The 17,067-nt window shown below is 39.0% G+C and overlaps 1 protein-coding gene across 1 annotated transcript in view; it reads left to right on the plus strand.

Annotated features, from left to right (window-relative positions):
• The window catches only part of Kat6a (lysine acetyltransferase 6A), an 86,292-nt gene that overhangs the window by 34,605 nt on the left and 34,620 nt on the right, over window positions 1-17,067 (plus strand). The window contains 3 exon segments of the mRNA XM_051170037.1: window positions 11,989-12,097; window positions 14,780-14,895; window positions 15,410-15,491. Of these exon segments, the coding sequence (XP_051025994.1) occupies window positions 11,989-12,097; window positions 14,780-14,895; window positions 15,410-15,491 (307 nt within the window).

Consider the following 17,067-nt stretch of genomic DNA (forward strand, 5'->3'; position numbering starts at 1 on the left):
AAGAAATGCTTACTTTACAAGGTACTAGAGTGATAGGAAGAATTGTAAGTGTAGCCACAAATGTCAGAAGGGATCTGGGGGAGCTGAAATTACGAGAGGGTGTTAGTAGGGAAGACTGGGCTGTTGGTAAAACTGAGATTGAAGGCTTACCTGGCCATAGCAGAACATGTTGCTTTACAGTCAGTGTTCAGTTTTCTCACCAAAGTATAAACACTTTGAAGTAAGTATGAATTTCCTAAAGTGAAGGCTAGGAGCCAGTTCATTTTCCTCATAATGCTGGAAACAGTGAATTGTGCAGTATCTCCAAAGGTTCATTGTGCATTTGGACTTTGATTATGTAATAGGTAATACAAATAGTATTTAATTGCTTCCTAATTATTTCGTGTGTACTTTGCCTTGTTTTCACTGGTACAGCTACTTTTGAAAATGTATTTCGAATGCCTTTCCTTCAGTCCTCTCAAGTTATTGCTACAGTAGAGTACTTGTCAAGCAGTGACATTTACCGCACATTTTATGAGGTGGATGCTTTCAAAATCTAGCGATTCTTGTTATCCTGGTGTTCAACCCTTTATTCTTTTAGAAAGATTAATTTTATTTTTTGTGTACATGTGTGTATGGATGCTGTGGTGTGGGTGCCTGTAGAGGCCAGAAGAGTGTTGGCTCTCTTAGAGCTGGAGCTGTCGGGGTTGTGAGCTGCCTTGTGTGGGAGCTAGAACAAACTCAGCCCCTGGAAGAGCAGCAGCAAGCTGTCTTCACCACTGAACCATGTCTCTAAATAGCGCTCTAGGACTCAGCTATACATACATACATACATACATACATACATACATACATACATACATTCATACATACATACATACATACATACATACAACTATTCGTACTTACTATGTATATAACAGAATGCTTTGGCAATAGGTATTTTCAACCATGTTTCACATCTGCTAAAAGTTAAGTTCCGTGATATATCTGTACTTAAAATTTACCTTAATTGGGGGCGGGGGAGGTCAGGACAAGCAAAGTCCCGAAGAATCCCTAGGAGACTCAAAGAGGTAGGATCTAAGTTGTCACTTTAGGGGACAGACTTGAGAGAAGTTTGTGTTGGTTTGTGCAGTGTAATCTTTCTCGATAAGAGAAATAGTGTCAGAAGTAGATCTTACTTTGAGACTGAGTAGTACTTGATAAACGATTTCTAATTTTTAGGTTTGTTTTGAAATAAAGTTGTTAAGGTAGGTTATTTTTATGTAACTGGATAAGAAAAGTCAACTTTTATGTAGTTACGAAATAGCAACATTTTAATCTCAGCAAAAGTTTAATGATTAATAGTTGGTTTAAATTGTTTTGATTTTGTGGAACATTTCAGTTTCTTTTCTAAATTCAGTCTGCAGGACACATTCAAGATAACACAGGGAGAGAGTTTTGTAGCAGCAGGTAAAAATAGAGGCTCAAAGTGAGGACAGTTTGTAGTACACTCAAACCATCTGCTTTGTGAGAACATGACAATTAAAAGAGCTGTGTTTATTTTGTTACTGTGTTAAAATTTACATAGAATAAAGTTTGCTGGTTTGGTCGTTCCTATGTACAATACAGCGGCTTTAGGACATTCAGAGTGTTGTGGAACCATACTCACCATTGTCCATGTCCAAAACCATAGCCAAAACCTATGACTTCTTCCCTGCACCCAGGACCTGATACTCTGTACTCTGCTTCTTGATGTCTTGACTTTACCTGTCTTAGGTACCTCATGGAAATGGAGTTCAAAGTGGCTTTTTATGATGCACCATTTGATTGAAAAATTAACTGTAGTAATTTAGTTAAGTGTGTGTATGTGCGTGCGTGCACGCAAGTCTGGAATAATGGTGTACTCATTATCTGCCTTATGTTTAGTGTTACTGGTCTTTGTTAGTGTCATTCTTATATGAATTAGGTACTTCTTGAGTACTTTTGTGTTTTGAGACAGGATCTTGCTGTGTACCTGTTTAGGTATTTTCTTTCTTAATTTTCACTAGGTTTTAAAAAGAGTGTCTCAGAGCATGAATTTGGAGCTCTCAAAAATGTCCCTATGTAAGATATACTAAAATTTGTAACCAGAAGTTATTTTATTTCATGTCTTAAATTTCAAATAACTGAAGTACTGGGCTAATTTTTTTACTGTTTGTATTTTTCAAAGATGATTTCAGAAGTTCACGTGTTTGCTTCAGTGCTGCCATCTGGTGACTATTGAGGATATCTCAACAAGGGGCTTAAAGGAACAGTGTATGGCCTAGCATCTTAAACTTGCCTTGCAACCTTATAATGTTATGCAGCTGAATGTGGGGTTTACCATTAAAAAAGAAAAGAAAAGAAAAGAAAAAGCAATAACAGTAAAAAGTTTTGAATATCCAACAGACAAAAAATAATTGAGAATCAGATGTATAATTACCTAGGTGTTTGTGGTAGTGCTCACCTGCGCAGTTCACTGCATCATTGGTTCTGAACCTTAACACCAGCAGCATGAGCTGCCTGAGAACCTCTTACAACACTGCTGAACATTGCCCAGAATGCCTCAGCTCAGATTTGGGGCCATCGTATGTTACGAACTCCAATGTTTTTATCCTACAGTTAAAACGTTTCTACTGCTATAGATAATGATTTAATTATGGAAAATAATGACCATTAGTGTGTTCCTACTGTCATTTTGCATGTGAGTATCAAATCAGTGCATCTTGGGGTTGTGTTGTGCTAGAGTAGTTGGTTTTTAAATTACTATTTGAGTTGCTGACAAATTTTATGAGAAGTTACATGGATTTTAGCTTGAGTTTTGGATAGAATTTCCAATAATTTCTAAAACGTCTCTAATCATACTTTTGACATTTTGTACTATGTATTTAGGTGAAACAGCATTTGCATAATTGTAAAGTCAAAATACTGATCAACTTCAAACAGTGTTGAAGGTGTGCTGTGTCTTTCAGATGTCTAACCAAGATTTAATTCTTTATGTAAAAAATAAGTGAACCTGTCCATCTTACTGTGGAGATTCACTGTCATCTTTAATAAATGGTAAAAATAAGGATACCAGAGAACTATCTTAAATTGTATTATGATTTGCTATCACTAAATAGTGTATATGTCTCTTTTTTGTATCTCAATAACTGGGATTGTTTTAAAAATTTGAAGGCCAAAGGTGATCACAAGTTAAAAAAATGGAAGCCCTGACACACGGCAACAGATACGAAGTACAGCTGATGCCATCCTAGCCCTGAGAGCCCCAGTGTCTGAGCGAGCTCGAGTGGAGGGGAGCTGTGATGGGAGAAGTTGTACCTAGTATTCGGGGCTGTGAAGTCACTGTGAGATTACTTCTGAAAACCCCAGCATCTATATACTATTGTTTTATTTTTCTTTACATACAAGGTATAATTTTTACTGTTTTTGTTCTGCCAGATACTTTAATACACAACACACAATAGTGTATTGTACAGTGCTTATTATATGCTGTGCACTGTTGTCAGCACTAGTAATACTATTTTAAACAGATAAAAATCGGAACCTTCATAGAGTTTACAGTTGTGGATAGATGTCAGTTAGATACCCATTAATTAGTGAAAATAATTAAGGGACTAGGCAAGGAAGGACCTTGTGAATTATTATGATGAGTAGATTGCTTTGAAGTGTTTAGTAGGGTGTTCAGAGAAAGCTTTACTGACAAGACTTTAGTGGAGATCTGAAAGATTTAGTCGAGAGCAGTCTATGTGGAAGGAGCAAATGCTTTGGAATGTCTGACTGGTGAAGAAAACAGGAGCAGACAATGGAGGGGGATGTTGGAGGGTTTGGACAGTAGGTGAGGAGATGGGGTGTGGTGGGCAGGATTTAGGGTTAGGCTGTTGCCTATCACACAGGGATTTGTGGTTCACTTGCCATTTGCATCTGAAGATGAGAGTTGGACTGGATGGTGTGAAGCAGCTAAATCACGTGCTCACCTTAGCTCTTAGCGGGGTCACGCTGGTGGCTGAGTTTAACAGAGTGTGACTATCGCTGCAGGAGCCAGTTTACTTTTACACAGATCATGGGAACAATTCGGTACAAAGATTATGCCTTGGACACGTCTATGAACAGGGAGTGTACAGCACATTGTCTGGGTTTTCATAGACCTTTAAAGTTGTCTTACGGATTGCCAGGAGCAGCTAGTTTTGTCTCTGTGATACAAGAGAATCAAAGTCTTGGTTATAGAGTCTGCTAGGAACAGGTTAAAATATTCCTTCTGTCTTCTTTTGTCTTTTTTCTGCCTTCCTTTTCTTTTCTTTTTTTTTCCTTCTTCTCTTTTTGGTTTTTTGAGACAGGGTTTCTCTGTGTCCTGTGCTGGACTCGCTTTGTAGACCAGGTTGGCCTCGAGCTCACAGAGCTCCGCCTGCTTCTGCCACTCTGAATGCTGGGATTACAGGTGTGCACCATCACATCTGGCTCCATCTCTTATATTCTGCTGGTGATGCTTGAGTTTGTAGTTCCTGTTCTCTTCCCTAGGTTTTCCATCTTCAGGATTCCCTGTTTGTGTTTTCTTTATTGCTTCTATTTCCATTTTCAGGTCTTGGACAGTTTTATTCATTTCCTTCACTCATTTAATTGTATTTTCCTGTATTTCATTAAGGAATTTCTTTATCTGTTTGAATTTTTCTGTATTTCTTTTTTATTTTTTTATTTTTTATTTTAAAATTTTATTTTATTGAATTATTCATAGTACATCTCAGTTGTTAGCCCATCCCTTGTATCTTCCCATTCCTCCCTCCTTCCCGCTTCCCCTCTTCTCCCCTCCCCTATGTCTGTGACTGAGGGAGACCTCCTCCCACTATATATGCTCTTAGGATATCGAGTCTCTTCTTGGTAACCTACTATCCTTCCTCTGAGTGCCACCAGGCCTCCCCATCCAGGGGACATGGTCAGAAATGGGGCACCAGAGTTTGTGTGAAAGTCAGATTTCACTCTCCACTCAATGGTGGAGAATTTCCTGTCCATTGGCTAGGTCTGGGTAGGGGTTCGAAGTTTACTGCCTATATTTTCCTTGGCTGGTGCCATAGTTTGAGCAGGACCCCAGGACCCAGATCCGCCTGTTATAATGTTTTTCTTGTAGGTTTCCAGGACCCTCTGGATCCCTCTATTTCCCCATTCTCCCATGCTTCTCTCACCTAAAGTCCCAATAGGATGTCCTCCCCTCTGACCCACTTTCCTGGTAGGTAAAGTTTTTCATGGGTTATACCCCTTGGACTAGTGTCTCGATATAAGTGAGTATATACCATTTGCCTCTTTTTGCTTCTGTGTGAACTCACTCATTATGATCATTTCTAGTTCAATCCTTTCTATATTTCTTTAAGGAATTTTATTTTATTTATTTTTGTCCATCTGTTTGTTTGAATTTTCCTGTATTTCTTTCAGGGATTTCTTTATATCCTCTTTTAAGGCCTCTATCATCTTTATAAGGTTGGATTTAAGGTTGTCTTCTTTTGCTTCAGCTGTGTCAGGGTGTCCAGGACGTGCTGTAATAGGATAGATAGGCGTCTCGTGATGCCTTATTGCCCTGATTCTTGTTGTGTTCTTACGCTGGCCTTTAGCCATCTGGTTGACCCTGGTCTTGGATGGATGTTCCTGGGGACCTGCAGGCCTGGATGTCCCTCTGGTGGCTGTGTCCCAGGTAGGCCTAGCAGGCAGGAGAAAGGCTGGGAAGCGTCTAACCTGGCTATTCCCAGGGCTGGCAGACCTCCTCCTCTACAGGGAAGGTCATGGAGCTGGGGGTGGGGTCTGGTAGCGACCTGTGCTGGCTGTGTCCCCCAGCAGGAAAGTCTAAGTTAAAAACATTTTAAAGTTAACATCACAGTAATTAGTTTCAAAACGTACATCTATCTATCTTTCTTTCTTTCTTTCTTTCTTTCTTTCTTTCTTTCTGTCTGTCTGTCTGTCTGTCTTTTTTTTTTAACGGTATTTGTGCCTGATCTCCACAGAGGCCAGTGGAGGACTTCGGATCCATGGGACTTGAGTTACAGACAGTTGTGAGCTGTCATATAGGTGCTAGAAATTGAACTCAGGTGCAGCTCTTAACCACTGAACCATTTTTAGCCTTGCATACATTCTTCCTTTCTTTCTTCCTTCCTTCACTACTCTTCTCCCATTCCTTGTCTTCTCTTGCTCATCCGTTTCTTCTCTCTAGTCTCCTTCTGCTTTCATGTGTTGCAGCCCTCTCATGAATTCAGTGTAGGTATAGTGACATATCATTGGCTTTCATGTAGCAAGAAACAACCCAGCCAGTGTGAGTGTCTCATGCTGATTGAATGCAGAGATTTGAATGACCTCAGTAAATATGATTTGGGATGGAGGAAAGCCTAATAGTAGACTGTTAAATATAAACAGTAACACAAGGACACACAAGGACACAAGAGATAGTTATCAAGATTCTAGGTAGGATTTGAACCATGGCACTATTTTTTTGTTTTGTTTTGTTGTTGTTTTTAATTAGAAACGGTACACTCTGAATTCTAGATGAAGCAGACCATTTTTAAAGTTTTATTTAAAAATTTAAAATTTTTATTTTTTTTGAAATTTAATTATTTTAATTTATGTCTATGGACATTCTGCCTGCATGCACTTTTGTGTACCACATGAATGCCTGGTGCCTAGTGGAGTCTAGAAGAGGGAGTCAGACCCTTGGCACTAGAGTAACAGGTAGTTGTGAGCTGCCATGTGGGTGCTGGGAATCGAACCTGGGTTTAGAGGAAGAACAGTCGGTTATCTCAACTGTTTAGCCATCTCTCCAGCCCTGTTTTTACTTTTTATTGATACATAGTGATTGTACATATTTTGGGGATATAATATGCACTTCGGTACAAGTCAATACATAATGATCAGGTCAAGATGACTGGCATATCCATTACTTCAAATATTTATTGTAGTTTATATTGAAGACCTTCAGAATCTACTGGCTCCTTTGAAATACAGAGCTAACTCTTGTCAATCATAATTATCTTACTGTGCTGCACAGCAATCGCAGCTAATTTTATCCAACTCTACCCTAGTATCATTAACTGCTCTTCTTTGTTCCCTACTACTCCATGCGCATTCCAGGGTCACTAACCACTGTTCTCTCTCTGCTTTTATGAAATCAACCTTTAACATCTACATTTAAATGAGAAAATACTGTTGTTGTTGTTACTGGATGATTTCATTTTACCTAGTGTCCTCCAGTTTCAACCATACTGCAAATGACAAAGTTCCTTTTTTTTTTTTTGGTATTGAATAAAAGGTTATTGAAAACACACTGTAAAACAGACTATTGCATAGATCTATTTGTCTGTCTGTCTAGATGTATCTATAGACAGGGTCTTGCTCTGTACCTCAGGCTAGGTTCCAATCTTTGATTCTTCTGCCTCAGTGCGTAGAGTAAAAGCAGTTCTTACCAAACCTGGCTAGTGATGTTGCTTTTTATCATAGCAAGAGCTTCACCCATTTTCTCCTTTATTTTTTTTTTATTGATGCATGATTTTCTGATTTTGTCTTGATTAGGGATGTGTATCCACTCTTCATCTGGGAAAAAAAAAGATTTATTTATTTGTGTATATCCCTGTGTGTGCTTGTCCTGCATGAGTGTGTGAGTACATGTGTAGAGATAAGAAAAGAGACATCAAAGCTGTAGTTGAGTAACAGGTGTTGGCAGAGTACCCAGCTTGTTGTGTGGGTGCTCAGGTCCAGACTCCCTCCTTGTAAAACATGTGCTTTTAAATACTGAGTACTATGAGAATCTGAGCATAGTACTGAGTATCTCCAGCGCCTTCATTCTCCTTTTAAATACTGAGTACTATGAGAATCTGAGCATAATGCTGAGTATCTCCAGCGCCTTCATTCTCCTTTTAAATACTGAGTACTATGAGTATCTGAGCATAGCACTGAGTATCTCCAGCGCCTTCATTCTCCTTTTAAATACTGAGTACTATGAGTATCTGAGCATAGCACTGAGTATCTCCAGCGCCTTCATTCTCCTTTTAAATACTGAGTACTGTGAGTATCTGAGCATAATGCTGAGTATCTCCAGCGCCTTCATTCTCCTTTCTGGTAGGCAGTGCTTTTGTTATGTTCTTCTTGGCCCCAGCCAGTCTTACGTCTGAACTTTTTCTATTAGTTATTGCTTTCTTGTGTTCTAGACTGTTTTAACTAGCCAGCCCTTGGCCCACATGTGGCAGGTGATTTTATTTCTAATTTCCCAGAAATAAGTAAAACTATAAGAAATGGCATCCTCAACTTCCCCATTTTTATTCCTCCTCCAAGGCAAATAAATATCTCTGTGCAAATAGCAAATAAATAAACTATTCTACACCGTTAAAACCAGTCTCTACCCATGCTTTAAAAGATACCCTTTTTTCTAAACCTTTGGAATGAAATCATTTTGTATTGGTGTTGCTGTTGCTCATTACTGTTAGTCGCTAAATACATGTGCCTTTGATGTACTTGCAGCTAGTATGGCTAGAAATTAAGTGAATTTAGAGTTAATAAACACAAGTAGGGGCAGCTCTAGACCTTGCGAGTAATCCTACTCGCTTCTGTTCTTGTTTCTTGGATGTTTGACAGTTTTTGTCCAATCTTCCACATTTAAATAGGTTTACCTTTTATACCTTAAACACTTAGAATGTATTCAAACAATGTGGTATTTCTTTTTAGCAATTTTTTTGTCTGATTTCTCTCCCCTTCACACAGTGTTCATTTCTGACTGTAGTTCTTACAGTGTTACTGACAGGTGTGCTGTCCTAAATGTAGTGATGTCTCTAGGTGCAGAATCCAATCAATATTTTATCTTTGCAATTGCACTTCTGTACCACGTCAGGATGGCTGCCCTTGGGAAGAAAGGAAGCGGTGGTGTATTAGGAGGGATTGCTGAGGTGTGACGCTCTTATGGTGTGGGTGGTGGCTTTGTAGACACTTGTTACACAGTAACGTAAGGGGTGTACTGACAGTCTGTGTACTTCCTAGTATGTTTTAATTAGAAAGTTAACATTTAAATTTAAATCAGTGAATAAATATTGATTAGAAATGTGGTAATCCTCTATTGTCTGAAAGCATTACTAATGGTAATTTGGATATTAGTGTTCAGAATTTAGGAGGCAGAATAGGCTACAGGAAGGTTTTAGTGACACCAACAAGCAGATGATAACTAAAAGTACCCAGTGAGATGGAGTGGGTGGGAAAGGACACAGAGAGAAGAATGAAGAAACGCTGTCAGAGATGAGGAACACCAACATTTACAGGTGTTTGAAGGGGGTTGGGGGGAAGGACACCAAAAAGATCAGACTGAGAGAAAAAAGAAAAGATGAGGAAGCAGAACCGAGAGAAGTAATGACAGAAGAATTTCTGGAAGCAGAAAGCAGTCAGCTCTGGAAAGAAGGCTGGTGACCAGGCTCAGTGGGTACCCCCTGACCCACACACACCCAATACATCTAATTTAAACATCTGGAAGGATAACATCACTCTATGTTAGTGACACCATAATGACTATTTAAGTACAATCATGCATTATTCTTTGTGATAGTCATAAAAGTTACTTTTTTAAAAGCTTGGTTATGCCATTGTTTTAGTGCTGTGAAGAGACACCATCACCAAGGCAGCTTACAAAAACAAGTATTTAATTGGGGGCTGGTTTAGCAGTTTCACAGGATGAGTCCCTGCTGGCAGCAGGCAGGCAGGTGCAGGCATAGCGTTGGAACTATAGCTCAGAGCTTACATGTTGAGACAACAATCACAAGGCAGAGAACCAGTGAGCTTGCTTACAATTTCAGAGACACTGTTATCATGGTGGGAAGCATGGCAGCAGTCAGGCAGGCAGAAGGCAGGCCGGTCACTGGTGAGGTAGTGAAGAGCTTCACATCTTGATTCAAAGGTGGTGTGGGGGGAGTGTAGGGATAGAAGAGAAGGGGGGGGGGAGGAAAGGAAGAGGGAGAGGGAGAAAGGAGGGAAGGAGAACCAAGACTGCTGTGGGCTTTGGTAATCTCAAAATCCATTCTCAGTAACACACTTCTTCCAACAAGGCCACACCTCCTAACCTATACTAAACCCACACAGTTCACCAACTATGAACTAAATGTCCAAATATGTAAGCGTGTGAAAGCCATTCTCTTTCAAACCGTCATATCATTCCTCTTCTTAAAATCTTCCACTGGTCCATTAGAGGCCGTACCATAAAACCCAGATCTTAGGACCTAGAGTTTACCTCTTTTTCTAGGCCTTTACAGCTCACTTCTAAAGATGTCTGCCTTGCCTTTCTTCTCTAGTCTTTTTTTCCTATTCCTTCTTAAGGTAAAGCAGTGGTAGCTGTCTCCATAGCTGCAGTAACTAGTTAAGGTCACTCGGAAGTTCATCTGTCATCTGATCTTTCCACCCAACACTTCTCTTACTGTCTCTGCTGGATCTTTAAAACGATTTTGTGTTGATATTTTACCCAGCTCTTTTTTTAGTTGTTTCTTTTTTAAAGACTTCACTAGCCACTGAAATGTCAATCTTTTGGCCTTAGCTGTTATTCCTGGGGAAAAAAATCACCAGCTCTATGTAATCTAGAATGGCCTTGAACTTCTTATCTTTGTCCTCCATGTGTTAGCTTTACAGGTGTTGACTACCACTCCTGGGCTATACGGTGCCAGGGATCAAGTGCTAGGCAAGTACTTGACCAGCTGAGCTGTACACCCAGCTTCACCTGGCTCACTGACTTCTTAATGATACATCATATATTCCCCCTGAAGAATAAAGTCCAAGGTTTGAGAGATGGCTTAGTGGGTAAAGTGCTTGCCAGGCATACATAAGTATCCAAGTTGGGATCCCCAGCACCTGTGTAAAGGCTACTACAGTGAGATGGGAAGTGGAAACAGACAACCCAGAAGTTCATGGGCTAACTAGTCTGGTGAATGCAGGACCAAACAAGAGGCCCTGTCTCAGCTGGGTAAGGCAAGGACCAAAGACACTTGATGTTTTTCTGACCGCCACATGCACGCCGTGGTACACACCTCACTCAAGCACACAAACACACACACACACACGTATTCTTTTCCTCAACTATAAATCCTTTTTTAGTCTTTTTAAGGGTATAGATGATATATGAAAATTGAAAATATCAAACTGGAGAGATGGCTTAGTGGTTAAAACCATATTGCTCTTGCAGAGGACCCAGGATCAATTCCTAGGAAGCACGTGATGGTTCACACCCCTCTGTAACTCCAGTTCTAGAGGATCTGACAGCTTCTTCTGGCCACATACCAGGCATGTATGTATATGTATACATACATGTAGACAAAACACTCATACACATTTTAAAAAATAATTTTAAAAATTTTAAGTGGAAAATAATTTGTACATTTTGTTGGTTTTGAAAGACCAATTTGTTTTTTACAAAATGATCTAGCCCTTTTCTGTTCTGTTTTCTTTCCATTTTTTCCTCTCTTACACAGAAGCCATACACTGACCCCAGCAGTCTGTATGTCAAAGCCCTTCCTGTCAGTGTTACCTGTATTGCCTTTCTCTCCATCACCACTAGTGAGTGGGGGAAGCACTTAGGAGAAGAAGGTGACACTTTGATTTGCTTCTTATGCCCTTGTCCCCTGACTAGCTGAGTAAGTGCCGTAACAGGAGCACAAGAAATGCTGAACTCCTCCTCCAGGTCACCATGGGAATGTCTCTCTCTGCCAGGGCTGCATAGAGTAATGGTGCTGAGGTTTGTTTCTTACAGAGTTTAACGGTGCTCCATGTTACCTTAGGCTTGGGGATATGGTTTTCCAGATCATATGTATCCTAGATAGGATAAGATCCCAGATAAAATTTTTTGTGCTTACCCCTTGGGAAAAGCAAGCTTGATGAAAACTTACTGAGTAGGAATTTTAGGAAGAGTGATATAATTGCCCCAAAGTTACATAAACTCAGAATGTAAAACTAACTTTAATTTTATGTTCATACTAAAAAAGTACTTTTAGTGGAATCAGATTGTGTTTTTCTCTGCAGCCGATTGCTGAACCAATCCCCATCTGTAGTTTCTGTCTTGGTACAAAAGAACAAAACCGGGAAAAGAAGCCTGAGGAGCTCATCTCCTGCGCAGACTGTGGCAATAGTGGTATGTGGCTTCCTGTTTGCCTTTAACACATCTGCAAGACAAGAAGGGAGGGGGCAGATGAGGCTCTGTGGATGTCCACATCATGGCAGCTGGCTTCCTCTAAGCACATAACCATGAAAATCAAGGAAGAGCCTTTAGTATCTTTTATAACAGCCTTACAATTCATGTTGTCATCTCAACAATATTGTGTGGTTCTACAGATCAACCCTACTCAGTGTGAGAGCAAGTCTACATAAAGGGAAGGCAGCTTGGAGGCTAGCTATCACAGTTACCAAAGGAGAAAACCATGAACACAATATGTAAATTGATATTTTCTAAGATATTTTAAAACATGTATAGCCTAAAATAAATAGAGCAAGAATAGTTTGGCAAAATACATTAAATATGAGAAAGGTCCAAATTCTTTATGGGTAAAAAGAAGCATATGTCTAAGCATGGAATCTAAAGAGAAAAGTCTGTGATCAAGCAGCTTACATAAGAGCAAATTAATTGATGAGCATATAAAAAGAGCCTCACCTGTAGAGTAACAAGAATGCATGTCAAACAGTAGGAAAATACAAGTTTTTAGAGTTTAAACACTATTGATTGAAAACACAGTGTAAACTTCAGAGTGAAGTACAACAATCAGATGTTCATACTTTCATAGTGGCACTCGACATTACACCATGACTTTTGGAAACGTTTGCCTGTACAGTTAAGCCAATCAAACCCAAATTGTCATCGTAGTCACCCGTCTTACTTTCAGGAGTTTTTTTCCTATGGTGTTCATTTACAGTAAGAAAACTGCATAACAAGGATGTTTTGTTGGTTAAGGTTTCTCTTGCTGGGATATCATGCACAAACCACTTGGGAGGAAAGGGCTTATTTAGCTTACTCTTCTCCACCACAGCCCATCACTGAAGGAAAAGTCAGGGAGGGACTCAAGTAGAGGCCATGGGGAGCACTCCTTACAGGCTTGCTCAGCCTGCCTTCTTACAGCACCTAGGGACCACCTGCCCTGGGGTGGTACCACTCACACCAATCACTGTACTTGCCTACAGACCAGTCTTAGGAAAGCATTTTCTCAGTGAGGAATCTCTCTTCCAAGATATGTCCATGCTTATGTCGAGTTGGAAAAAAAAAAAATCAGTATTTAACAGTAGGGAAATGGTCATAAACGTGATCATTTATCAAATCAGTAGCATATAGTCAGTTTAAAGAATAAGAACATGAAGTTTACTAGAATTAAATAATAGAAAGCAAAACAGGAACTACATATTCTATAGCCGTGACTATCATCTAGTTTAAGAGGGGAAAGTAGACCAGGAAAATAGCTATTATTAGAGATGATATATGTAGGTCACACTTCCTCTCCCACTTTTCTTCAGTGTCCATGTTGTGATAATGAATTCGCTACCTTATATTATAAAAGAGGTAATTCTTTAGAAACAGAAAACGAGAAAAGATTTAATTAGCCTTTCTCTCACAAAAGAAGAAAACTAAAGGAATGCATAAATCTTAGTTGACTCTGAAAACTGGAGAATAAAGTGATACTAACTCATGGGAGAGGAGTCTCCCTTCCCATCCCTCCATCCCTCCAGCTGTTGTAAACTCTGATCCCAACAGAAGTACTGCTTTTCTTGTATATTTAGCTCAAGTACCTCAAACCACAAACACGTAATTAAGTATTGGTGTTTTTATCCAGTCTTTTAAAATATGAAACTAAACTGTTCCCATTAAAAAATGAGATCATAGCCATTGAAATAGCCCAGTGGGTAGGGTGCTTACCACCAAACCAGGCTGCCTGAGTGTGATGCTTAGGCTCACACAGCAGAAGGAGAGAGCCAACTCTGGCAGACTGTCATTTGATTTTCATATTTACATGTATGTGCTTGCATGTGTGTTCATGAAGTGGATAAATAAATGTGATGATGATTTGGATTGGCAAGATGGCTCAACAGGTAAAGACACTTGCCCTGAAAGCCTGGTGGTCCTCAGAACCCATGTAAAGGTAGAGGGGGGAACTGACTCTACAAAATTGTCCTCTAACTTCTACATGCCCACTGTGACACACATGTGTGCACCCACAAATAATTTTTAAAATGTTTAAGTAAGACACAAAAGTAGGTATAAGTGTGAATCAGGGTCCTTTAAAATGTTTATAGCTATGGCTGGAGAGATAGCTCAGAAGTTGAGAACATTGGCTGCTCTTCCTGAGTTCAGTTCAACTACATGGTGGCTCACAACCATTTATAAGGAGATCTGGTGCCCTCTTTTGGAATGCAGGCAGAACACTGTATACGTAGTAAATAAATGGATCTTTGAAAAAATGTTTACAGTTCTATTATTTCAGGTGTTACCAAATATGTATAGATTTTTATATGTTCTTTCAGAGGTCGCTTGGGCATATTTGTATTCATATAAATACCAGCACGTGTTCAAACAATACTTTGATACAGACTCAATACAAGTTTGGACACGATTTTTATATTTATAATGTGGGCAGATATGCTAAATCCTATTTGGTTTGAGAAAAACTGACTTGGAGTGCCGAGTTGTGATGACACATTGTATGGCAAGCTTTCAGGAGTATCTTGTTTTATCTTACATGGTTAGGATAATTAGCATTTTTGTACCTTTTTAAAGTATAATTACAAAATAATTTTTTATTTTAGTCATTGAATTTTTTTTCACTCTTAATAGGTCATCCATCCTGTTTAAAGTTTTCCCCAGAACTAACAGTAAGAGTGAAGGCCTTGCGGTGGCAGTGTATCGAGTGTAAAACATGCAGCTCCTGTCGGGATCAAGGCAAAAATGCAGTGAGTATCTTGACTTCTACCATGGCTGTTCTAGTCAGTAGTTTTTCCAGGTAAATATCATTAATTTGGAATATTGTTCACTTGGACATAGACTGGGTGAATAGTAAAGTAGCTTGGTCATATATTTGCAGAGATACTAAATTATTCTCAAGAAAGCTCCCAGTTCTTCTGAGCAGTACAAAGGCATTGGCTTATGAATTCTTAATTAGAGGCATTGATTTATGAATTGTTCTTAATTACAAGTCATCCTTTTCATCTTTATTATGGCAGTTCAGGGTTAGCTCTTACCTGTCTATGAATGTACTAGAAAACATTGAACCTGTAGGTTTTCAGCAAAGATTTCTGCTGACTCAGACTGCTTAGTAAGTTAATACTGATTAAAGAAAGCTTTAATATGGTAATAATTATTATCTTTGAAGTTTCCCAGATTTGATAAGGCTTGGAATTTTTCTGTCTCCTATGGTTAAGCAGAAATATCTTTTCCTTTTCCTTTGTCTTTTTCTTTTTTTTAAAGGATAACATGCTCTTTTGTGATTCATGTGACCGAGGTTTTCACATGGAGTGTTGTGATCCACCACTCACACGGATGCCAAAAGGTAAGAAGTTTTTTCTTAAGTCAGACTGAGAAAGGGTTGTTAATGGAACCACGTTTGATCTTGAGATGAAAACAAAGATTGATTTTCATTTTGAGATTGTGTAAATAAAAAGACAACTGACATCTTAAAGGTAGGATATACTTTTTGTAAAGGCTAATTAACATGTTTTGTATTTGTTTTCACTTATTTTCAACATTGCAGTGGCTATGAAGGATGAAATGGTTTATGTTTAAATACTTGCTAGGCTCTACCTACAGGCTAAAATGCTTGGCTCTTGTAGTGTCTGGAAATCTCTATTGTTTTAAAAGAGGAAATAACATTTGTTGTAGCACTACTCAGTGTGTTTCAAGGTCCTATACTCAAATGTGACTTACTCACATTAAAATGATTAATTAAATAATTTGTGACCAATAAGTCTCCATATCATAAGATACAGCTTAATGCTATTAGGTTCTTTTGACAATTGTTCCTCAGAAGATGTTGATTGGGATATAATTGCCTTTTGGTTAGGTCTCCATGGAGCACCTTTTGATCATCATATGTTTATAATTTTTTTGAAAGAGAATGTCAAGCTATATCTAGTGACATAAACCTATAATTACAACTTTTGGGGATTCTGAGAGATGATGATCTTAAGTTCAAGGCTTGCCCGACAAAGTGAATTCAAGGCCAGTCTGGCTAACTTTTCATAACCCCCTTTCACATTTTGGAAAGGAAAAAGGTCCAGAGAAATAACCCAATGAGTTGTGCATTCCAGTGCAGTTGCACCCCTGCTTTTTCTGCCATTTCCACAGCTTCTGTTTCAGTTCTTGAGTATGATCTGGATGTTTCCCTAAGTATAAATAACACCTGTGGGATAGTGCCTACAGTGTCACACCTGTAGGGCATTTGGCCTGTCTGCTTAGAGGTGGACAGGGACTGAGCCATAGTTTACAGTGCTTATGGGTGTACCTCAGTTACCCTATGACATCCTGTTGTCACCTCTTGAAACACCTTATATGCACATATAGGTGCACATACACGTACACATCCCTCTTTATCTCTCCTTTGCATCTGTTTGAAGTTGAGACATGAGGCTGTCTGAGAGTCTTTCGAGATAAGATTTTCTTACGAGTTTTTCGTGTGCATTTAACTTCTACAAAAGGGGTTTTATGATAGCTTAAGGCAGGAAAGACTTTATTTTGAATTTCAGACTTTTAGGAAGTTGCAGAACAGTAGAGCATAGCCTCTTGATTAGCCTTTAATGGTATTATTTTACAAAAACCGTAAGACACTTAAACAGAATCCAGAAAGTCAGCATTCATATGATTAGCCATAATCTAGAGGCCTCATTTGAATTCTCAAGACCCATTTAGGACCTCGCTCTTAGTATCATATACTACTTTGATTGTCTTCAGCCTGTGATAATTACTCAGATTTTGTTTTTTCTGACTCTTGACACATTTGGAGAGTACTAGTTGATGACTTCACAGAAAACTGTTGGGGACAATAGGCCATTTATGATTTGATCAGAGTTATAAATTTGAAAGTAAGATGACAATAAGCCCAGAAGGACTTCCTAGTGTGTCACGACAGA

The sequence above is a fragment of the Acomys russatus genome, chromosome 27, assembly GCF_903995435.1.
Source record: "Acomys russatus chromosome 27, mAcoRus1.1, whole genome shotgun sequence".
Taxonomy (NCBI): domain Eukaryota; kingdom Metazoa; phylum Chordata; class Mammalia; order Rodentia; family Muridae; genus Acomys; species Acomys russatus.